A 24,735-nucleotide genomic window follows, 5' to 3' on the forward strand; every position below is an offset into this window, starting at 1 on the left:
GTGGCAAAAAACATCCCCTTCCTCTGGACCCCCTTATCTTACTCTCAACTGGCTAAGCCGTTTCATCTTTTGATTCAGAAGCTGTAGTATTAGACCCCCCTTTGCACCTCAGAACGGCATGTGGTCTGGATACACAGTGGGCCCAAACTGAGTGCAGCTCTGTTGGAGCTTCCAGTAAAACGTGTCACACTGAAATCTTTTTTTTTTTCCTCAACAGATTGTCACGTGCACCCTCTTTTATCCTTATATTTAAAATTGGCAACTTACACCTTCTATGCTTGTGCTTTGGTCGGTTCTGCACACAATTTTTTTTATACATAGCTGCTGATGGTTTAAGCAGTCTGATCATAATCCACTGTGTCTTCTTCTTTTCTTTTTAAATGTTGCTTAACATTGTCAGAACAATCTGATCTCTTTAAAAATGCATCTTAATTGCAAGTGTAAAGAGGGTCTTAGAGGTGGAAGCAGCACTTTTAGATAACAAGGTCAAAATGATAACTGTGGCAGCAGCCGCTAATAAATCTCATATCGTTAAAAAAAAACAAGCAAATAGGCTCGGAGAAGCCCTTAGAAGATTTGGCCTATTTGTCAGACTTAAGGATTTATTTTTATGTTTGAGTCATGTAACCCAGATAGTTTTTTTAGGCTGGTTGTGATGTTTTATTTTTTCAGCTCAAGCTCGAGTACAGTGAGTGATCTAATCAAGCCTAGTTTCTTGTGACAGTGTCTTCTATTACCAGCTAAAGAAACGTGGTATTTTTATTCCTGTTACACCCAATTTTTAGTTGTTCTTGCTTTTGTTTGTTAAGTATAACATCCTATACAAAATCTGCACATGTTGAGCTGCCTAGGCTCACATGTATTCCACCTAATTAAATATGTTTGCCATATAGTTAATAATGTGACCCACATTGTATGTGTTCTGTCTGTGCTCCCTTAAAGTAATACATATAAAATATTTTATAGGTCACTGCTTTTTTGGCACATTTTATATATTCTTCTAAGGAAATAGTTTGACACTTTGTTGCCCAACAACCTTATGGTGACATTAAACTAAAAAAGTTACAGTCTGGTACAAAAACCTTTTTTACAGTTCGGTTTATCTTCAGATTAAGTAAAGCTAGATATAACATATACATTAATAAGCTCTTGAGATGTTCGTATGCAGATTTTGTTATTGAACTATTTGACCATAGACTGTATATAAAAATGGACAATGTGCCTACACTTCCTCCCACTTCACAAAAATGAAGCCAGAATATCTCTGATGTGGGCGCTGCCAATTTATACCTGCCTGACTCAATTGAGAGATAATCACAGCTTTCAATCATGACATCGCTCACATTTTTGATATCATCAGATATCTAATTAAACATATACAACTATAAAATAAACACTTCAGTGTGATAAGAACTATCTTAAAATGACAGATACCATTTGGGGTAAAAATGTATTGTGTTTGGATGTCCCATCCACTAATATGAAGGGGTCAGCTTAATATATTTTGGCTTCACTTTTGGGGAGCTCTCATGGCATTCATCTCCATATCAAGCTCCCAGGAAGAGCAATGGACTGGCCAACTTAATGGCCAGACAGTGGGATAACAATTTCCAGGTCCGTCATGTGATGCCAATGGACCCCAAAAAACATTTTCCCATAGATTTACACTACAAGAGTCAGTGGCTTCATACTGTTTGCCACTGAGCAGCTTTCATAGGAATGAATGGGGCCCCAACTTTACTTTATTCATCCATACTTTATGTACAGTCTATGGATTGGATAGAACCAGGCTTGCTGCTTTCCAGTCTTTGTGCTAAGCTAAGCTAACATTATACTGGCTTTAGCTTCATATTTAACATGCAGAGATAATTAGTATTGATCTTCTTATCTAACATTTAGGAAGGAATGTTTCCCCAAACTATTACTGTAATTATGCAACCCTTTTGTAAATGTACTGGTTCAAGAGTAGCTATGGCTCCCAAATGGTACCCTGTCCTTTTCATTGTTTCATTTGAGAGTTTTTGTGTACTGTGGTGGTCTTAATGCACCGACGTTGGGGAACCACTGAAGAATGCAAACTGTTTAAATTTAAAGACAACAAATGCAAAAATTAAACTTGATATCAGCCAAATGTAACTTCGTATTAAAATTATTGGTATACTGTAAAACATTTTGGTCAAACTCTGTTGAGCGGTATTTCTACAGTATATGTTTTTGTGTGTTTCTCTGAAAAAATGTATCCGCCTGTGCATGAATGTGTGTGTGTGTGTGTGTGTGTGTGTGTGTGTGTGTGTGTGTACAAGAATCATGCTCCGTGGAGCCTCTGCTTGCTGCAGCATCATCCAGATGCTGCCTCCCTGCCTCCTTTATCCCTCCTCTGGGCCAGCTGTCACCACATAGACGAGATCAGAACAGAACAATGCCAGTGTGACAGCCTCCATTCTCTGTGCTGTGGAGCCTTGTGGAAAAAAGGGCGACCTTCAGCTGCAGATCTTATGAAGGCGCTTCTGAATAGCCACAGTACAAAGCCCTGCATGTCTGCAGTCCAAGCCCAGCGCCCTCATAATGTGTGTCTGTTTCAAAGCCCTCGGGAGATTTGGGGGATGAATCATAAGAGAATGTTATTTCTTCCGTACCATTCGACGCCTTGTTGGGCAGATGAGTAGAACTCTTGTTGTGAGGTTTGTGGGTAAACTTGCTTTGTTTCTTCTTTCCCACAACGCTTCGGTGCTTTACACTTAATCCCTTATATTGCTTCTCGGGTTTGGTTCGTAAAGCCAATCCATTTTATTATCAGCAGGTTCCCACTTTATCATTTGTGTGTAATGCTCAGATATTGTATTAATATCGATTAGATATTAGCTGTGAGACAACACTCTAATATCACCACATCCCTGCTCTGTAGGCTCTTTGAAGTTATGGTTACAGATGCCACCAACACCATCCGTCCAACAACAAAGGTCTGTTCAGTGATATGATTGGTGAACTCTTGTTTGTGAAACGAGGACCACTCAAACACAGTGTCACTGTCCCATCACATTCACCAGTATACCAACGAGCCACACAAACACACACATAGATCTGCACCTTTGACCAACGCAGGGGTTGGTGTCTCCATTCAGAGATTACTTGTACCACCACTCCACATGCATCCTTTCCCCCTCTTTTTCTCCCTTTCTTCCTCACTCACACAGTCACCTCTGTCTTGCTATTGGTCACAAAGTACGGCTGTGTGGGAAGGAAGTGTTGGCTGTGGCTCTGGCCTCTGCTGCCGTGAAGCTGGTTGGGCTCCAGCACGGTACACTGAGGCCTCTTGTGCCCGTAGGTCTTCCTCCTGCCTACCGTCTCAGTCCCATCCCAGGCCTTCAACCCCAGCCCCATCGTATGCCCAGCCGCGATTGTGTTGGAACTGTATGCCACTGGGCGGCCCATTGTAGCCGAGCCGTGGCCAATAGTGGTCTCAGCGGCCCTAGAGATCCCCAGGGAGGTGCCACCTGGCATGGTCCCTGCCATGTGTGCCAGGGAGGTAGCCCTGAGTCCTGGCGGCTTGCTACTGTGGCTGTGACCATGACTGTGAGTGTGAGAACTGTGAGAGCTGTGTGAGCTGTGGCCCACGTGGCCATGGGTGCCTTTGGGTTTCTGGCCATTCAGCTTGAGTCCCCCTCCTCCCATCCCGGCTATGTGCCGTTCTGTCGGGAGGGTTGAGATGGAAGAGATGCTGGGCATCTCGGTGATATAGGTGGCCACTGGCTCAGGAGTCAGTGGACCCAAGGAGGTCATCTGGGTCAAGGAGGTCATAGGGGTCATGGATGTCATAGGAGTCATGGAGGTCATTTGGGTCATGGAAGTCATTGGGGTCATGGAGGTCATAGGGGTCATGGAGGTCATAGGGGTCATGGAAGTCATAGGGGTCATGGAGGTCATCTGAGTGAGGGAAGTCATGGGCATCATAGATGTCATTGGGGTCATGGAGGTCATCTGGGTGATGTTGGGGTTCATGGAATTGGAGGCCATTTGGTTAGAAGCCATAGGGTTGGTGGTCATCGGAGGGGTCATCGACGACATGTTGCCCATGGATTGTCTGGAGTTGCCCATTGGCTGGAGAGGAAGCCCGCCCTTCGCTGGCAGCTCAACCATCAGCCGACGCTTGTTGTAGACTTCACCGTTGTACTTGGCAGCTGACAGAAGAAGGAGAGAGAGAAACAGAACGCTAATGAAAATGTTAAGTGGACATGAAAGAGCTGCTGAAAAGCATAGGCGAAATCTTGGATTAAATGTTGAAATTTAAATGAGTTTGCTTCCTACAATTTGCTCTATTTACACAGTTAAGTGTTAAGAAACCAGACTAGGTCAAAACCTAGTATACGGCTGACAGCGTTTGGTCAATGCAATTTTGCGATTTTGGGGAATGTGTTATACGAGCAAGTAAACGCACTGAGGCCAAAACAGCGTTTTCGAAAGCAGGCCTGTGCTGCAAACGTAAAAGAAGACATCGGACAAGCAGCCATGAGCAGCCTTGCCCCTGCCAACAAAGTGTGATCACTCATTCAGTCACTCACTTGCTCAGCAGGCACATACACACCCATGTGTAGGGCTGACCATGGCGTTCAGCTAAAAAACAATACCTTCAGTTTGTCTGTTTTGCTGCTGTGGAGCAAAGAAAATATAAAACTGTGTAGAGTGACTCATAAAATCAGTTTCAGTGGTTTGAAAAGCTAAGACATGCACACACACATCGGCAGAAGTTTGGACATCCCATCCCTTTTTACTCCCACAATCTGGAAAGGTCATATAACAAACCCCATATACTTTAACTTTGTTAGTCAGCCTACCCTTATGTACTGTAACTGACCAAGCACGGTGTCAGGGCCACTGTAAACGCCTGCATAAAGAGGCCTGTCGTGTCACCGGGGGAGTGAAATCAAAAGGAAAGCCCAGAATGTCTCCTCCACCTCGCATATTCCTCCCTTACAAAGCCAAAAAGCATCTAATTTCTGTGCAGTAGGAAGATATTCACTATTATAAAAAGAGCATGGTGTATGTTTTCCCCTTTTGACATATGCATAAAAAAGATTTCAAGAAGGTGACTGCCCTTTCAGTGGAGGAAATGGAGTACAGTGCAATTTCAGAGCTAGAATGCTTTCTGAAACAAATTTTTGGATCTGGTTTTGTGCAAGGCATTTTTTGCTTCTGACAAACTAGTTGCAGAAAACATTCACTAAAGTGGTCATTCTTCCAACAGGACAGCTTGTCCCTTGTACATGTAACTGGAAAACAATTCTTGGTACTGCTATTTTTGTGAATGTGTTACAGGGTTTGTACGGTGTATGACTCCACCTGCCATATAGACCGAATCTGGAAACCGCTTTGTGTGGTCTACCATCCAGCTGCACCACCATTACTGCAGTAGCAAGTCATTGTGACAGCTGCCTGCTGAGAGTGACGGCAGCATGAGCAGTTGGATTGATGACAAATTAACTCAGCTAATTGATGACTTTGTGTTTTTTTGTCAGTAATGTCTACAATTTATGCCAAAGTTTAAGATTTCCATGGCTTAAAAAACCCTTGGTTGCCGATGTTTTGGTTTCACAAGAGACCTTTAACTATGGTGACTTTCAGCTGAATTCGTCAATGGTACATGGATGGATCTTATAGTGTGCATGTTCTGAGCGTGAGGAGCCAAATGTATGACTGACCAGTATAAATACTGTGTTCCTATACAGACAGTAAATGGCTGCACGGAAATAGATACAAGCCTCATGTCCATAATTCTCCACCCAAGAACAACTGACCTATTCTTTTTTAGAGGGTAAAGAGTATGAGTAAATATATACAGTATACCAGTAAACATACTGTACATGCTCATACAAAATCCCCTCCAACAAGCACCCACACATATCTAACCACTGAGCCGTACAGCTCTGTGTTGGTATAAGCGTCGCCCGTATCTTCTGTGTGTGTTTGTGTGTGTCTCTTTAGCCTTGCAGCAGTAAGGTTTAATGCCTCACATTTATTCTTCCCTCTGTCAGTCACTGTCACCAAGCTACAGTCTCTCTTATCACTGCAAAATGTGACCTTTTTTTCCGTCAAATTCCCGTTCACAGTCGAGTCATTACTCTTTAGCCCTTGTTGCCTCTACGTCCTTGAAGATAAAGTTAACACACTCAGCGAGTTTGCTTTGCCGCTGTAACTATAAATCTACTTTATCGCTCTGTGAACGGGGAGAGCAACGAGCGAGAGGAGGGATAGCAGAGGTGTTTGCGAGAAGGGGAGGGAGGAGGGAGAGCGGCGTCTCACCCGCCGAGTCGCCGCTAGACCGCCCCTGGGGATCAAACCTGCTCAGGCGACAGGTGAATCAATCCGGCGGCAGTCGGCTCGCCGGTGCACACATCCAGCGGCGTACGTGAGTGGAAATGGAAAACACCGCTGTTGCACAGTGTGGGCTCTGCATGCCTCTGCCTGAGAAAGGCCAGCATCCCACAGAGACTGGCACACATTATGCATCAGAAAATCAAGCACTGCTTCTCTGAAGTCTGAAGTGTCAATAACAGAAGCACCCTATTATAGTTAGACCAGTGCGTCAATCTACTTTTTATTAGGTTGTCTATTGCCAAGGTGATGGACGCTTTTAATAGTTATAAAGGTCTTTAAAACCTCTTTTTACATTTTGCAATATGTTTTTGCGAATTATAAGATAATATATTCCTGGAACGTTTTAGTATTTACTGTAAGTGGGTGGATCTCCCTGTCACCCAACCCAAAAACATCCATTAGTCCGGGACTTTTATCGTCTTATGATGAAGTAAAAGCTGTCTGTGAGGCTTTTTCACTCTGTAAAGTAAACGCTTTACATCTCAATGGTTATGTTCCTTGGCAGGAGAATGGGCTAATATAAAGAGATTCAATGTTGGCACAGAATGTGAGATGTAATCTGGACCGACTCTGTAGGAGATCAGCTGCTATCTCCACTGTGGAAATGCAGTAATGTCGGAATAAGAGGCTGGACTATTGGCAACTGGCACATACGATGGGCTATTATAGACACAGGTGCAAACCACTTGTGCTTTGTTATAAATGCTAGAGAATGTGACATCTTATGGTCATACACATTCAACCACTGTTTTGGTCTACACTCAAATATCTCAACAATTGTGTGAGTCTGACATTAATGATGCCCAAAAGACAAATTCTTGTGTTTTTTGTGGTCCACTAGCTTTTACTGTAGTGACACCAGGATTTTGTCACTTTTGTTTTTTATTGAAATATCTTGGGAACTACTGGGTGCATTGCCTTGAAATTGGGTACATACAGTATATTAGTGCTGTCTAGACGATGTATGGTAACGGTTTTGTTGATCCTCTGACTTTTTCTCTGGCGCAACCAGCAGGTCAACATTTAGCTTTTCTCATTAGCCTCAGCTGTATTTTGTGTTGAGTGCCAATTTGTCGGTGATACACATCATAAACACCAAACTTAGACAGTGAACATGGAAAACATTATAACGGCTAAACATCAGCTGGTTAATATCGTCATTCTGAAATGTATCCACATACAACAGTTTACACGGTTGCATATATCTCACGAAATATGACCACTCCAATCAATGTTAGGGAACAGTTGCACAGGGGGACACACACAGTCTCCTGGGTGAAAGTCCTGTGTTTGTTTGACCCACCAACACACCCTTCACGGACTTTCTTGCTCTTAATACTACAGCCATAATTGGTCGCTGGCTCACAACAAATGTCAACATGGCTCGTAATAAGCTGGCCCTTCTGGCTATTGATTATCTTGGTTACATAGAAACTATAGTGCATTACTTTTCATACACTGCAAAAAAAGAAAAGTTGGGTGAACTCAAAATTTCAAGGCAACAAACTTCAATAAAATTTGAAGTTGGACGATTAAACTAAATATTTTAAGTTTTGTTTTTGAGTTTGCTCAATTCTGAATTTCTCTGGCACGATTGTAACACTGCTATGAAACGTCAGCTAATGTTGTGACCACAATTTTGAGTTAGCATTGATACGCTAATGGCTACTCTTGTAGCTGTAACAAGCAGCGCTGCTAGCATCAGTTAGCCGCTAGCATCAGTTAGCCGCTAGCTTTCGCTAATGACCGAATTTCACAACAAAGAAATAAGAGTTAGCAGAACTATTGTCCCTTGTTGTCAACCACAACTTAAAGATATAAGTAACAACAACTCACCAACTTGTTTTTGAGCATACAACTGGCTTCCTTTGATGTGCTAACTTACATTAATACCCTAAATGTCAGTAGGCTAATTTATATTTCCAAGTTTTACCAAATTAAATCACTGTTTTAGGCCAAAAAATACAAGTTGGCTTTTTTGCAGTGTAGGTATAAATGGAAACAGTGAATCTGAACAGAAAGTTAAAAAACAAAACAAAAAAGGCATAAACTAAAATGCATATAAATAGATTGCAGGACATTAAATGATAGCTGAGGTGGAATGATATATGTTGTAAATATATGCAAAACACCAATAAATACTTTGGCAGCAGGTGTGGGGTATGTGGGAGCCTAAAGTCTATAAAAGCAGGCTTGTAGCTTGTTGGGTGATTTTTTTTTTATTCTTGTCAGTTCTTCAACTCCCAGTAACCATTAGCAGCAGACCGGCTATACTTGGCAGTTTCCTGTTCAAGATACTGAGGATTTACTTTGCAGACTACCCATGAAAAACGTATTAAGAGGCATGTAGTGACATGTCATCTCTTCAGTGTACATGGCAGTTGTTAGATTTAGCCCGTGGGCCATAATTGGTCGTTTGTACTTGTAGAGGACTGCATCCTCTTCTGGGCTGAGTTACAGGTCTGCATCCAGGGACCTTTATTAGTTGGTTTTTGCCTTAGCTGCAGTTAGAATTCGATAAAGTGACCTTATATAGATGCACAGGGGGGCAGTGGAGATGGCTATTGATTGGCAGAAGTGTGGCTTATCAGCTGGATGCTAGACCATTGGGAAAGTGGCAGAGGCAATTAAAGAGAAGGAAAAAAAGGCGTTTGGAGGAAGTGGTGGGAGAATGGTGTTGATCCTAGACTCGGTTCTATTTCTCAAGGGGTCAGCGGCAAGAACACAAGACTGTGTAGCAGAGGAGAAGAAAAGGAAAGTCCATTTATGCTGCTCAAGATTAGCAACGCTCTCACAAAGGTGACTTCTGAAAGAGCCCCTGGTGGCATTTTGGTTTTGTTTACCGTCATTTAGTCTTTCCTCCTCCTCTCTTACACCACACACACATTTTTTCTCCAGCTTGTGTGTGACGTTTCCATCACTAGACTGGCAGCTTGCCTCTTGGAATCCCAGGCTTCTGTAGTGTATATCTCTGGACGGGTTTCCAATCATTTCATAGGAGGCTCTTTGAATACCACTTGTGGAATGGAAATCTGTCAGTCAGGTGTGAGCCTGAAGGAGTGGAGGCCTCCCTTCAATTACAGAAATGGAATCAGATATGAGCAGCTAGAAGGGAGGATCGAGATTAGCAGCCAAATTATTCTTTAAGGAGCAATATGGAGATTGACGGATCGTGGGTGGGGGATTCAGTGGGTGAAGACACAAAAGAAGCAAAAAGGAAAAGGTGAGGGAAAATGCAGAGTAGGGGGCAGGAGGTGGATGATAAAAGCAGCAATTTGAAAGAAGGAAGAAGGGAAATAGAGGTGGGAGGGAAGGAGCGGGAGAAAAAGGTGAGAGGAAATGAAGGGGGACGGGAGAGAGGACCGCAGGAAGAAGATGAGGGAGAGAAAAACGAGCGAAGACATTAAAGGTTAGAAGAGCAAACGGGAAGAAAAAGAGTCCAGGAGAAGTAGAGACAGGAAGATGAGGGTCATTTCACATATAAAGAAGCAGAGAGGGTCCGAAAGAGGAAGGGGAGAAAACTATCAGATGTGCTGAAAGGTTTGAATGTAATTTCTACGTTGCTGCCAGGACCCAATTCAGTCTTAGCAAAGAGGGCCTTGTGTAAACGCAAATGTACAATTTGAACCACACTGGTAGTTTTTCACATTGTATCCCATTAACTTGTAATCCTGTACACTTTATATTTCTTCCGACCATTTTTCATAGCCTACCACAGCTTTTTAGATTGATTTTGTGCCCTCCAGGCAGTCACTGCTCTCAGAACGTGTCAGTGCATTATAAAAATCAACTTACAGAGAGTTAACACTGCCTCGGAATAGTAATCAATCACAGTGAACATGTAGTTTGGTACTTTTTTGTCCAAGAATTTTCAGGGCAAATTGTTTTTATATTCATGCGAACAATAAAACACTGCCTTTTGAATTTTAAACAACTGTCAGTATAGTTCATCTCGATTCATGGGCTGCTTAAAAGACAATGGGCCCCTTGGCACAGACCTGAAAAAGGACTCACCACCTCTTCTACAGAGGAGCAAAACACACAGACTTTATAGTTGTTTAGTTTCTTTTTGTTGTTGTTTCGTTTGTCTTTGTAGTTCTTACGCATCTCTGATTTTGTGTCACTTTGTGGTATTTTTTTCTGTAATTGCCTTGGCCCTTTATGTAGTAGTTTTGCATCTCTATGTAGCTGTTTTTTGTTTCTTTGTGGTCATTTAGTGTCTCTTTGTGGTAGTTTTGCCTTCATCAAAGTCTTTTTAAGTGGCCTTGTGGTAGTCTTTTTGTAGTTGTTTTGGTCTTTTTAAAGTCTTTTTGTATCTCTTTGTAGTTGTTTTGGTCTCCTTAAAGTATTTTTGTATCTCTTTGTAGTTGTTTTGGTCTCTTTAAAGTCTTTTTGTATCTCATTGTAGTTGTTTTGGTCTCTTTAAATTCTTTTTGTATCTCTTTGTAGTTGTTTTGGTCTCCTTAAAGTCTTTTTGTAATTCTTTATAGTTGTTTAGATTCTTTTTGTTGTTGTTTTGTTTGTCTTTGTAGTTCTTACGCATCTCTGATTTTGAGTCATTTTGTGGTATTTTTTTCTATAATTGCATTGGTCCTTTGTGTAGTAGTTTTGCATCTCTATGTAGCTGTTTTGTGTTTCTTTGTGGTCATTTAGTGTCTCTTTGTGGTAGTTTTGCCTTCATCATAGTCTTTTTAAGTGGCCTTGTGTTTCTGTGACCTCTTTGTGTCTCTTTATAGCTGTTTCACATATCTTTGTAGTTGTTTTGGTCTCTTTAAAAGTCTTTTTGTATCTCTTTGTAGTTGTTTTGGTCTCTTTAAAGTCTTTTTGTATCTCTTTGTAGTTGTTTTGGTCTCCTTAAAGTCTTTTTGTATGTCTTTGTAGTTGTTTTGGTCTCTTTAAAGTCTTTTTGTATGTCTTTGTAGTTGTTTTGGTCTCCTTAAAGTCTTTTTGTATCTCTTTGTAGTCGTTTTTTGTTTCTTTGTGGTCATTTTGAGTCTCTTCCTGATTGGTACATCTCTTTGACAGACATTTTGTAGGGAAGGGGCCCCAGGCAATTTTGGCCCCTGCGCCTTTGCCTGGTAGGCCAGTTCAGTAATCCTTCCATGCCATCATTTCAACTCCAGTGTCACGATTTGTTTCAGAATCTGTTCTTGAGTCAAAACAGATTTTTAATTAAATAAATAGAGAAAGGGGTACGAGTTCTAGGCTCGTACTTCAGTGCACTGTGTCAAACTATTCCCTTGTGTTTGTGAGTCAGCTCAAATGCAATCTAAGACATAGCTGGCAGTAATTAAGTTAAGTGGACTTGATGAAGGTCACTGTCAAACAGAGAAAAGCAGATAAGAGTGTGTGGGCGTGCACAGCTTCTTTATTTAAAAAAGCTCAAAGCATTAATTTAGAAGAATGGCACAATCCCCTGCCTGTATGAAAATAATGAAACCAGGGTGTAATTTACTGACCATCACAGACTAAATATCTTTTTGTAAAACAGTAAAGAAGTGACACTGTTTCTGCTGCAACACTAAGTCAGATCAATGATGCTGAACTGGCATGAGTCTTCTTAATGAAAGAGACAAGCAAATTTTGTAATGAGTTGCATTGTATGTTGTTTGGTTAGCTCATTTGCTGGTGCCGGAGTTCTAATGTTAGTCTCTGGGTGTTTGGGTATGAAAGACTGTCTCCACCCAAAAATATGTCCGTATAGGTTGTCTCTGCAAGCAGCTTACTACAACCAATATTTCAATTTGTTGCAGTCAGGTGCAGTGTATAAAGAGTGACAAAGTCCGTATAGGGACATGGTCAGGGTGGAAAACAAACACAGGTTTTTTACCATCCTGTGTAGAACCAAAAGTCAAAATTAACCTTTTTAAATGTGCGTAAGCAAACCTCCAGCCTGCCCACTTGATGAATGTCTGAAGCTTAAGCCCCACATACCAGGCTGTGTGTCTCAGTTATATAGTATTTTACAGGACATGGAAGGTAACTCTCTCCACCATCTGAAAGAACGGTGGGGTGAAGACTTGAGCATTGAGCTTTCTGAGGCAAAGAGCTATCAAAAGAGTACATACGTCCTCAATTTGTGTTAGGCAGATTGATTCAGATTAAGATACTCAACCGCCTGCACCTCTGTGGAGTCAGACTGGCCCAGATATACCCCGGCTCAGATCCGAACTGCATCAGATGCCACTCTGGGACACATGTTTTGGACATGCTCAAAACTACACACATTCTGGTCAGAGATTTTCAATAAATTTTCTAATATTTGTAAAAAAAAAGTATCCAGCCAGGCTGTGGCTCAGTTGGTAGAGTCGGTTGGCCCCCAACCGAAGGGTTGGTGGTTCGATCCCTGACCGTCGCAGCCTACATGTCGAAGTATCCTTGAGCAAGATACTGAACCCCAAATTGCTCCCGATGCTGCGTTCATCGGTGTGTGAATGAATTCATAATGGTGGCAGATGGGACCGTTTAGGGTAGCCTCTGCCACCAGTATGAATGTGTGTGTGAAAGGGTGAATGTGCGCAGTCTGTAGTGTAAAGCGCTTTGAGTGGTCGCAAATCGACTAGAAAAGCGCTATATAAGTGCAGGTCCATTTACTAGGTCCATCCAGTTATCTCAGTATTCAGGGTTACCCCTAGCAACAGCGGCCTATCAAAACATCATTCAGACATCATAGCAATTTCAACATTACTAGCCCGCCGTTCATGCATTTGTGTCTATTAGCTCTCTGTCAGTGTCAACTTTTTTCTTTTTTTGAAAACGCAATGAAAAACAATTTGAAATTAAATGTGCGTAAGAACATCACATATGTAACAACCTCATGCAACTACGTTTCCTACTTATTTTGACCTAGACAATGTTCTTTTCCTAAACCTTGTAGGATACGACTACAAAATGTAGCGATCTCGAACAATTTTAATGCATGGAAGAAGAAAAACGAAACAAGAAAAATTGCTTTTTAATGTTATCTTTTATAAAAGACTATATATAATTTTCAGGTTTGATTCCCAGACACTACGTGTAGAAAGAATGCCTTTGAGCAGAAAAATCTCAAAGGACAAATATATCTTTGAATACTGTTACTGTATAGAGTGAATTCAAACAAATTCCTGTAATTTTGCTATAATAAGCCCTTTCCTTGTGCCTTTTTTTCATCCAGCTGCCTCAATTATTTTCCCTACAGTTAGAGATTTCCCAAAATGCCATCCACAATCCCCAGAGTGTGCACTTCATCCATCTGTTGGTTTAATGTGCAGTTGAGATGAAAGGAAAGCTGTAGCCTAACATCAGAGAGTGAGGTTGTTCAGTTGGGAAACAGTGGGGTTGCGTCCCTTCCTCAAATTGCGGCTGCACTGCACTCTGGTCTATTCAAGCTCGGGAAATTGGCGTCTCTCCTATGATGGATTCCTGGTTGACTATAAGTGCAAAAATATTGAGTTAAGAAAAAAATCCCTTTGTTCTTTGATCCTCGGGGACTGACACCAAGACGTCTTCCATTGGCATTTCGGATAACTGAACAATTTTCTGCAATCGCACACAGCTGTAGCTGAAAATATCTATCGTGTGATGTCTATATTTGGCCTGTTATCTTGAAATGAACAAAAATACACACCGGATAACATGACAACAAATGCCAGGGTCCAAGACACAGAATGACAGTGTTAATCACTATTGTCATTGATGTTTTTGCTTCCCTTCAAGCTCAAACATTACATGTCCACTGATCACTTATTATTATTCATCTGTTTCTCTGTTTTCAATTTTTCTGGCAGTTATTTAAACTGCTACTATAATTACACAACATCTTCCAGCTTCCAGGGCACAAAGCTGCGCTCACAAGCATGATAATCTATTACTGTAACATGTCTGGGGATGAGTCACGGCCCTCCACATGCAGCGTGGTGTCGGGAATAACATTTAGATTTACAATTCAGAGAAAGTTCACACCTACATTTGTCATCTGAATCAAATATTTTTTACTTGGCATGCAGAGAAAGGCTTTGCAAAGGCGAGCTCTGATTATTCTCTAATAAATGCAGACAAATAGCATCTTGCAGCTGTTTATACAGATATCTGGATGTGTTTGTGGATGATATCTGGCGTGAGTGGGTTGAATTCAAGTGAGGGCAGGGTACCTGTCTAGCATAAACAAGCTGACAGACACATGCTGAAAAATTCACAAGTCAATCTCAAATGAATTCAGGTTATGAAATAGTGATGCCACTGCCAATAGCATATGTGCATGGTGAGGCGAATTCAAATCAGCAGCACTGGCAACTGAGCTCATTGAATTTGGTGGCATGCATTAAGCTGTCAAACAGCTTGATAAGCAGGCTGTTTTCTGTTTTACAGCGCGTCCAGTTTGGTAGTGCGATCAATAACACCTGTCAGACCTGCCTGCAGGGCGGCAACAGCTCAGTCACCTCTGGAAAAACCACACTTTGTGTTTTGATCACAAAACATTCAGTCATGGAAAATTATAATAATAAAAGCCTGAAGATTCACTGGCAATTGAGGATGCATGAGATGGTACAACATGGGTCTCAAACTTGCGGCCCGTGGGCCAATTGCGTCCTCATGATGATATTTTGTGGCCCCCACCTTGATATGAAAGTTTAATGTGGGTTTTATATGAATGGCACTTCACCGTTTTGTGTGTGGAAGGTCCCTTTAATTACTTTTTTTTGCTAATTTTGTGTCTGTTTTTGCTAATTTTGTGTCTTTTTTGGTAATTCTGTGTCTTCTTTTGGTAATTTTGTGTCTGTTTTTGCTAATTTTGTGTCTTTTTTGGTAATTCTGTGTCTTCTTTTGGTAATTGTGTCTTTTTTTAGTCATTTTGTGTTTTTTTCGTAATTTTGTGTCTTTTTAAAATAATTTTGTGTCTTTTTTTATAATCTTGGGGGTTTTTTGTAATTCTGTGTCTTTTTTGGTCATTTTGTTTTTTCTTTAAGTAATTTATTATTTTCTGTCATTTTGTGTCTTTTTGTCATTTTGTGTGTGTTTTTTTAAAGTCATTTAGTGTTTTTTCAGTCATTTTGTGTCTTTTTTTAGTAATTGTGTGTCTTTTTTTTAAGTAATTTAGTTTTTTTTCTGTCATTTTGTGTCCTTTTTTGGTCATTTTGATACTGCCTCCAGTGGACCCCAGGTAATTTGAGTTTGAGACCCCTGTGGTACAATAAGGAATGTGGAATAAGGGCAGCCCGAATGTTGATTTTGACCATGGTGCGTGCACCCTTTCCAAACAAGAAGTGAATGTTTCTGAAATTATGAGACATAAGATATAATCAAGATATAATAGCATGCATTTATTAGTTTATATAAGCCACATGACCTCCGCCAGAAACACCAAGGTTATCATTAGTCTGACTCACCAGAGGAAACTGTTGGAGTAAGCCTGCCATTCGTCTATTTCACACAGTATTCTCCTCACCTTCAACTATCTCAGCTGTCTTTGTATTTTGCAGGTAAACTGCATTCTCAGGGCTGAGAACCACTCAAGACAAGTGGGATCTAGTGCTGGCAGTGCCATGGAGATCGGTCAGGGTATGGAAGACGAGGTAAACAAAACAATCGTAATATTACAATATAACTTCACTAACTAAAAGAGAATTGGATACAGCATTGGAGGCAGGGCCCTGTTCATTCCTATAAAACTTGCTGAATGACACATGAAGCCAAAAAAAGTATTGATTTCATTGCATAAAATTACCCGGTCTTGTACCTCTTTCTCACTATAGGGCCCAGACCTCAACTGACTCAGCTGAATACTTTGGGTCCACTAACTTGAATGAGGATAAAATGATTAAATGTTATGGCAGTTCTAGACTTTCCAAATGTTACCAAATTAATCAAAATTTGACACTGAAACTAGTATTAAAGAGACTGGGTTGCGATGTTGAAAACACTGATTGCTGAGTACAAAACGTGTTTATCCCAATGTAAGTTTGTGAGAAAAAAAGTATTTTTGGGCCACGACATCTTGTAATGGAGCCAGTAGTTGTAATTCTACTGTTGGCGAAAACTGGCTTCAAAGCCCGGCACCCTCCTGGATACCTTTTAGTTTGCTAACATTTTCTAACTTAGCTCTGCGCTGAAATATTTTGATGAACCTTTTTGCATTTTTGTTCCTGTTGTTGTCGTTTGCGTAATGTAATTGTATTTTAGCTAACATTAACGTTAGTTTGCTTACGACATTAGCATAGCTAGGTAACTTTGGCAAAATCAAAAAGTTAGTACGTAAGTTATTTGCTGCTTAATTCTACGTTTCCCTAACTTTATAAGTAAACGTACAGTTTTATCGAAATAATATGTTAAATTGTTTACCTTGGTGTAAGGAAGGGTTAGGAAGTACAATAAACACTTTTTGTTTTCACCTTAACATACACTACAGTTTTAGAACACCCCAATTTTTCCAGTTTTTTATTGAAATTCAAGCAGTTCAAGTCAAATGAACAGCTTGAAAGAGTACAAAGGTAAGTGGTGAACTGCCAGAGGTAAATAAAAAAAGGTAAGGTTAACCAAAACTGAAAGATAATGTACATTTCAGAATTATGCAAGTAGGCCTTTTTTCAGGGAACAAGAAATGGGTTAACAACTTAACTCTATGGAGTCTTGGGCTATTTTGTCCATTTTTGAATTCTTTACATGTCTTTGTAAGTCATTTGTAAGTCATCTTTTTTTGTCATTTTGTGTCTTTTTTTAGTCCTTTAGTTCAACATAAAATGTGATTTGGAATCTTTTTTATTTTCAAAACACTATCATGCTCAATAAAGAATTTTAAATGTTGCAAATGTGCATTCATTTCAGAGTAGACTGAGACATTAAACTGCATCATTTTCAATTAAATTCTGGAAAAGTTGGTGTGTTCTAAAACTTTTGACCAGTAGTGTATGTGATAACACACAGGCCCGAGCCTGGGGCTCTGCAGGGTGCTATTGCTTTAACAACAGTGGGAGCCAACAGCAACGACTAACAGAAACAACCCATTCTCTTAAAACCTATAGCACAACAACAAGTGTACTGCCTATCTCAATTTGTGAAACTGTTCTTTAGTTAGTCAAGATGTTAAGATAATAAGAGTACTTGACAGACACTCACCCACTGCCTTCAGGGAGGCGTACTTGTTGAGATCCTTGTTTTGCTGCTGCTGCTGCTGCTGATGCTGCTGCTGTTGCTGCTGTTGTTGCTGCTGTTCGTAGACATGAGCCAGCTGGCTGAGGGCTGGATAAGGGTGCTGCTGGGCAATGCTTGAACCCTGTCCCACGTTGTTGTTGATCTGACCTCCCTCTGTGGGCAAAGACACATGACAGGACAAGGTTAGAAATGGGTTTTAGATGGGTACGCCGGAGCGTTGACAGTTTAAAGCTCCACTTACAAGCACCCACTTACGTAACACCCCCCACTCCCTTTATACTGTATGATCTGCTGCTTTAGAAATGATGTCCATGCTCGACAATCCTCAGGACGCATTAACATCCATTCACGTCAGTACCATCAGCTGATGGCCTCTTGCCATCATTCTACAGCTGCAGCCTATTGTACGTCATGCTGCCTAATACACGTTTGGACAGAATCCAGACGGTATATATGGACACTAATAAGCGGCATCTGCTGTCTGTTAGATGAGGTTTTGCCATTTATTAGACCATGCATGCCAGTATATTTAGAATCAGAGCTGGAACACTCATGTACCAGGATACAGATTTAACTATATTGCTGAGCTGACATTTTTAATGTACATTTGACTCATCAGCCTAAATATGGAAGCTGAATTGCAAAAAAAAAAAGAAGGAGAAAAAAAGCTCTTTATCTAAGCAGTGCTTTATAGACATATCCTAAATCCTGGTGTCAGGGACTGTGAGAATTGTGTGTCTCAAAGCTGTGTCCTTGGAGCGCATTCTTCATTGAAGAATTTTCATTTTGAGTTAAAGGTTTTTAAATGTAACATTTAAAAAGGTTATTAAAAAGGGAGTGATATATTGAGTGGGATTCTGAAGATTTGTCACCATAAAGGAAGTTTGATTACAAAAACTGCATGAAATATTTTTTTTCTGATTGGATTCTTTTCCCACATTTGTAAGATTACGTATGTTTTTTTAGTAAAGGAGGAATTTTCAAAATGCCAACCACCCAAAATGACACGTTTGGGTGATTGCCAGCACACAAATGTTAAATACTGTGCTGTAATCGGCCCTACACCTCTGACTTCTCTTTGAGCTACTTGTTGAACTGTCTAGTTCACAGATTTTGTGCTCCACTCTATTTTATACAGTCTATGGCTCCACTCCCATCAAGTAGCCTATTCTAAAACACATTTCACCAGTCAGCTGAAACTAGAAACTAGCATGAACAGTTTTAGCATGAAAAGGATTTAGAAGAAATTCTGATGTAGATTACTGCCATACCGGCAGTTAGATCATATTTACAAAAGTTGCATGGAATTGTGTAGTTAACAGTCTATATCCTGTTTGAACAGTTTTCTTTATTCTCTTTTAGCTAACTATTTCAACAGCTTATTTGTTGCTTTTTTCCCACTTCCACAGTTTCTTACCTTAGCTAGGTACATAAGTATAAGTAGTGGATAATATCAGTAATGGATAAGTAGTTAGCTAAAAGACCTTTTAGCTAACTACTTATCCATTACTTTGAAGCTAACTATTTCAACCTTAATTCGTACTGTTAGGGAACAATTTTATCTTTTCATACGTTAGCTAGTAATGGATAAATAGTTAGCTAATAGTGATTCATAAGTAGTTCGCTAAAGATGACAGTGATACTTGAAATACTGCCGTATTTGAACTTCTTTGTTTGTTTGCTAACTAGATTTGATTCACTCTAAATTTTTACTAGGTGTTACAGCTAACTCAATATGCATATATATTTGAATCAATTATTCCAGTTTTTCTTAAAAAAAAATAAAAAAAAGCCAATCTACTCGCATTTTCTTTTCCTGGTTTCCATGTGTTTCTTTTAGTATTACTATGAATTAGTATGTAAAGTTCCCTGGTGTTGCTTGAAAAGGAATAAACATTTTTTTTGCCACCTGCTTCTGGTGTAGGAGGTAACAGATGTCTTACATTAATTAGAGTTTTATGGTTGCACAATTTGGTTATGTATTCCCCTAATTTAATAAGCGATAATTAAATTTAAAAAAATGTGTTAAACATAGCCGTAGTCTATTCTCCAACAGCATTACAGCACATACCGCTCGAAGTAATCCGGTGCTTAATCATCAGTAAGACATATGTTGATGATATACAGAAAATCAGGAGGTTTGTGTTCTGAATGTGATTAGTTGGCAATTAGTCCTATTTTAAAAGTAGCCCCTCAACTTGGCCATATTTAATAATCAGTGAATGGATCAGCCGTCCTCCACAACCACACCTAAAGCTTCACCTCCTCTGGAGGATGGGGAAACCAGACGGTGGATTATGAACAGATGGATATGAAGGGTGCTGCCAGCAGCTTGACAGAGTTGTAGGAAAACGGCGGAGAAGTGTAGCAGAACTGCACAGTCTGACTTTAAAGCCGCATGTTAAAATATGTGTGGGGAATTCAGAGGACACTCTCTTTAGCATTGTTCTCTCGCTGCGCTGAGCCTAACGGATAATTGCAAATTCCTGTTCCTGAAAGCGAAGGTATCCTTGCTAAGTGAATACATTCTGTTAAAAGCCCCAAATACTGCCACTTCATAATTTGAGGAGTAAGAAAAAGTTAAGAGACAGCTGAGAGCGAGAGGGAGGAAAGTGAAATAGGAGAATGACAGAAGGGATGAGGATGCATAAAGAATGAAGAGAGTGAGAGAAAAGTTTAAAAAAAATTGGCTGGTGTGTGGAGGGAGCTCGACCAAATCACTGAGGCAGAGGTCGAAAGAATATAGAAGGACAGTAAAAGATGGACAATCTGAACACACCCCTATAAATACAAGCTTTTCCTCCCCTCACTCTCCTATCAGCCCTCTTATAGGTGCTCATACAGAAAGCCTTTTGTTGCTACACAGAAGGAGAAGTCGTGCGGTCACAACCCGACAATATTGATTTCCTCCTCCATTTTCACCCTGTTTCATCTCAGCGCTGAATTGTTGAGCCACAAGGTGCGCTCAAAGGCCTTAAACCTGCACAGTCCAACTGTCAAGCAAAGCAAGTTGTGTTGTTACTAATTAATCACTTAGCCCTGGCACTGGCTCAAACCACACATTCACACACACACACACACACACACACACACACGCATACGCTGACTGACAAGGTAGAGATGCGAGAGAGCTGAGACAATTAAAAACTGCATCAGAGTGCGAGACAGCGTGAGGCCGCGCAGAAGAAACAATGAGAGACAAGATTCCTCAATGTGATGAAATGTCCTGTGGTGCTTGGTGAAAAGGAAAAGACGTGTGATGTAAGTTCATATAGACATCTGGCTTACTAAAGGCTACATGAATGTAAGTAGGGAAACAGCTGAAGGCATTGATGATGCTTAAGCTTTTCTCTTTCATGCATCTAATAGAATCTCACAAAAAAACCAACAACATTCACTGCGGTCGTGATGAAAGCCAGTCCTCTGCTTTATTCTTCACAAGAGGCCAAAATGGCTGGCACGAGGTCACCAATTTTCTAATTTCATAATGGATTTTGCCTGGTCCAGAGCACAATTGTAAAATGCAATATCCTATCAAAGCGCTGGTGGGCCTTCTTGTTTTCAGGCACTCTGCCATGAACAGTGAATACATAACCAGTCATGGAAATTAAGCACAAAAAACAAGACTACCTCACATTTATACTGTTTGTGTTAATGCTTTATGTTGATAATAACTAAAAATAGGGTGACATAATGTTTACATAGTCTTTTCCCAGAGAGACTACCAACACAATGTATTAAACTGGACTCATGTTTGCTCTGCCAAGTTGGCTGGCTGTTGGCTGTTGAGGGTGCGACAAGGTGGGAAATCAAATTACAGCCTCACTGAGCCACAGATAAACATCTGGGTACAACTGTGGTGCATTTTGGCATGAAGCAGTCGTTGGACATTTTGGGAAATACATTCATTCGAATTAGATGAGGTGATTGATGCCACTCTCAAGTGCGGTAAATATGTAGTCAGAGCCAGCAGCACATTAGCTTAGTTAGTAGCACAAAGAGTGGAAATGGAGAAATAACTACAGTTTCCAGTCTTTGTGATGAATAAACCTAATTGTGTCGTGAGCAGACATGAGGGTGGTAAATCTTCCATCTAGGTCTCCACTAGAAAGCCAATAAGCGCATTTCCAGAAATGCAAAACTATTCCTTTGAGGCCCCCATGAGTCATTTGTTCAAGCAGTTTTTTTAACAATCAAAGACTATAAAAATAACAACTTCACGCATTGGTTTGTGGACTTTTGGCCATTGCCACATCATCTTTATGCCCTGAATGTAAGTTGAAATGCGTAGGCATTAAACAAACTTATTAAATGCTTTTTAATTTTGGCAAAGCAGTGTGACTTGTGTAACGTGAGCTGGTGTAGGCGGAGAGGCTACCAGTTAGCCTTAGCAGAAGCTCCGGATAGCAGGTTAGCTTGGAGACGACAGACACAGAAGTGGGGATTTCCACACGGCGGCTTTATTCTACACAGTGTAAACATTGACCATACGAAGCCAGGTCTTCACGGCGCTACGCTACGTGCACTAACCATACGAGAAATACAGTGGGTATACAGCTGAACCATCACCAACTCGTTACCATAGTTTTTGAGTTCTCTTCGGAGGGAAGTCCACAGAGCAAGAGGGATGGTGAATGAACAAGGCGGCTCTGTATAACCACCCAAACAGGGAAGAAGTGTCGCCCCCTTGTGGCGCTATACTGTACTACAGTACACATCTATACTGACTGTTACACTTGGTATTTGGTACTTGGTATTATTTGCTGATGACTTATTAACCACAAAGCTAAGTACAAGTCTAACCATAATCGTTTTTTGTTTGTTGTTCTGCAGCAACTTCTAGTGGCTGTATTAATTATGACGGGAGCAACAAGGGAAATTCAGATAACGTAGTATAAAGAGCAACAATGTCCGTAAAGGGAGGAGGACTCAGGTGGGTCAACAAACATAGGACTTTCATTCAGGACAAATATTACATTACATAACTTATGTAACTACATAACTAGCTAAATTACATAACATTCTGTGTGATTGTAACTATGTCATGTAATTACGTACAGAAGTGAAGTAATGTTACCCAAATCCAAACCATAATCCCTTTCTAAACTTAACCAAGTAGAGTTGGAGCCTGAACCTAACTTAACTGGTTGCCCTGTGTTTAAACCAAACCTGTGGACCAAAGACCTATGTGGTTGTATGGTTTGGAGGACTTGTTGATTCCTTTAAATGCAAGTGGAAACTATGGAAAAGTAAACCACATTTAGTGGAATCTGCACACTACCCGTTATGCTCCCATATTAATTTAAATAATCTGTTCCTGAAACTTTTACAGGATGGTGTGAAGTAGCCTAACAAATAATTGTATTTATTGCAGGAGCATTAAAAAAATGAGTGTGCCAGTCCAAATGTTGCCCTTAAAACCCTCTGCTTTATCCAGCACCTGTTAAAAAATGTTGGATTTGCGTCATCCTCTCTCAATAGTAAACCAACAACACCTCATGAAGGCTTGAAGTTAGAGCTGTGACTCATACGAGAAACTGTAGCAGTGCTGTTAGGGTTAGGACTTTATCACATTATACCAAAACATTTTAAGCGATCCAGTCTATAAAACTTGCTGCTAATTGTCCCTTAAGAAGCATTCTTTGCTAATTTATCTCTATTGCTCAAGCTCATAAGATCCACGACAAGGATTAATGCTGTGTACTGCTGCTCCCTGTGAATCACACTGTCCCACAGTTATTTCCACTATTTACTCTAATACACTTCTGCTTCGGAGTGAAAAACAATCCACAATCTTTTCTCCTCTGCTTCCCTTTGCTTACCGAGTGCTATAATTATTTCAGGTTTATGAAAACAGTGTGTTAGCTCTCAGTTGACAAGGGTGACAAAGATTATGCAAATTTGAGCCAAAATACATATAATTGCCAACCTCGCCCCATGCAATCTTGAGAGATAAATAAAATAGATCCAACTATTCTGCTACTTCTGCTGCAGGATCCCTTTTTAAAAACCTCTCATCCCTATTCTTTGTGAAAAGGGTCACACAGAGTGAAAACAAACACAGCAACCTGATGACATCATCACACTATGAACCCATTCAGCAGGATGATTGACAGCTGTCACAGGGATGCCCATCAGGATGATGAAAAGGATGCAGTGGGAGTCTGCTGGTGTGGTCACGGTGTGTCATCAAGCTGAACCAAAGCACACTGATTCTCTGAGGTCACTACAGTCTTTTAACTATCTCCAGTCACAGCCAGACTTAATTCTTGCTACACTGCAAAAAAAAAAGAAAAGTTGGGTGAACTCAAAATTCCAAGGCAACAAACTTCGATAAAATTTTAAGTTGGACAATTAAACTAAATATTTTAAGTTTTGTTTTTGAGTCTGCTCAACTCTGAATTTCTCTGGCACGATTGTAACGCCCCTATGAAACGTCAGCTAATGTTGTGACCACAACTTTGAGTTAGCATTGATATGCTAATGGCTACTCTTATAGCTGTAACAAGCAACGCCGCTAGCATCAGTTAGCCGCTAGCATCAGCTAGCCACTAGCTTTCGCTAATGACCAAATTTCACAACAAAGAAATAAGAGTTAGCAGAACTATTGTCCCCTGTTGTGAACCCCAACTTAAATATATGTAAGTAATACATAAGTAAGTATGTATGTAAGTAAGTAACAACAACTCACCAACTTGTTTTTGAGCATACAACTGGCTTCTTTTGTTGTGGTAACTTACATTATTGCCCTAAATGTCAGTAATTTATATTTCCAAGTTTTACCAAATTAAATCACTGTTGTAGGCCAAAAAATAAAAGTTGGCTTTTTTGCAGTGTACTGGTATATTTCCTCAAAAATAGGGCAGCAGCAAACTACAAATAAAATAAAATATAAATCATGTACTTGGAAATCAATTTAAAAGCAGCGACAATTACAAACCCATTTTGTTTTCAGGTACTGGATCAAACAAAATGGAAATTTAGATGCCACAACAATGATTCTCTACATCGTTATATGCATACATAACAGAATGCCTTCCTCAGATACCGCCTCTACGTTTTTGCCAACACGTCTACATCAGAATTGGAGTTGTACGTATATGATGGTCCATTTAATGTTGTGAAATGGATCCACAGTCGCAGCCTTAAACACATGGTTAACATTGTGAAATAGCTTCACTGAAGTCTTCTCATCTCAGTTATTGTGGTGATTTCATAGCCAAGCTGTTCTGG

General features: G+C 40.3%; 1 protein-coding gene across 1 annotated transcript in view; it reads right to left on the minus strand.

Annotated features, from left to right (window-relative positions):
* Positions 1–2,285: 2,285 nt before the first annotated feature.
* Positions 2,286–24,735, minus strand: part of shisa9a (shisa family member 9a) — a 66,517-nt gene continuing 44,067 nt past the window's right edge. The window contains exons 3-4 of the mRNA XM_059324422.1: positions 17,467–17,655; positions 2,286–4,178 (exon numbers count right to left, since the gene is read on the minus strand). Coding sequence (XP_059180405.1) covers positions 3,187–4,178; positions 17,467–17,655 — 1,181 coding nt within the window. The 3' untranslated portion in view covers positions 2,286–3,186. The remainder of the gene's footprint in view (positions 4,179–17,466; positions 17,656–24,735) is intronic.

Source organism: Centropristis striata, chromosome 21 (assembly GCF_030273125.1).
Source record: "Centropristis striata isolate RG_2023a ecotype Rhode Island chromosome 21, C.striata_1.0, whole genome shotgun sequence".
In the NCBI taxonomy this organism is placed as follows: domain Eukaryota; kingdom Metazoa; phylum Chordata; class Actinopteri; order Perciformes; family Serranidae; genus Centropristis; species Centropristis striata.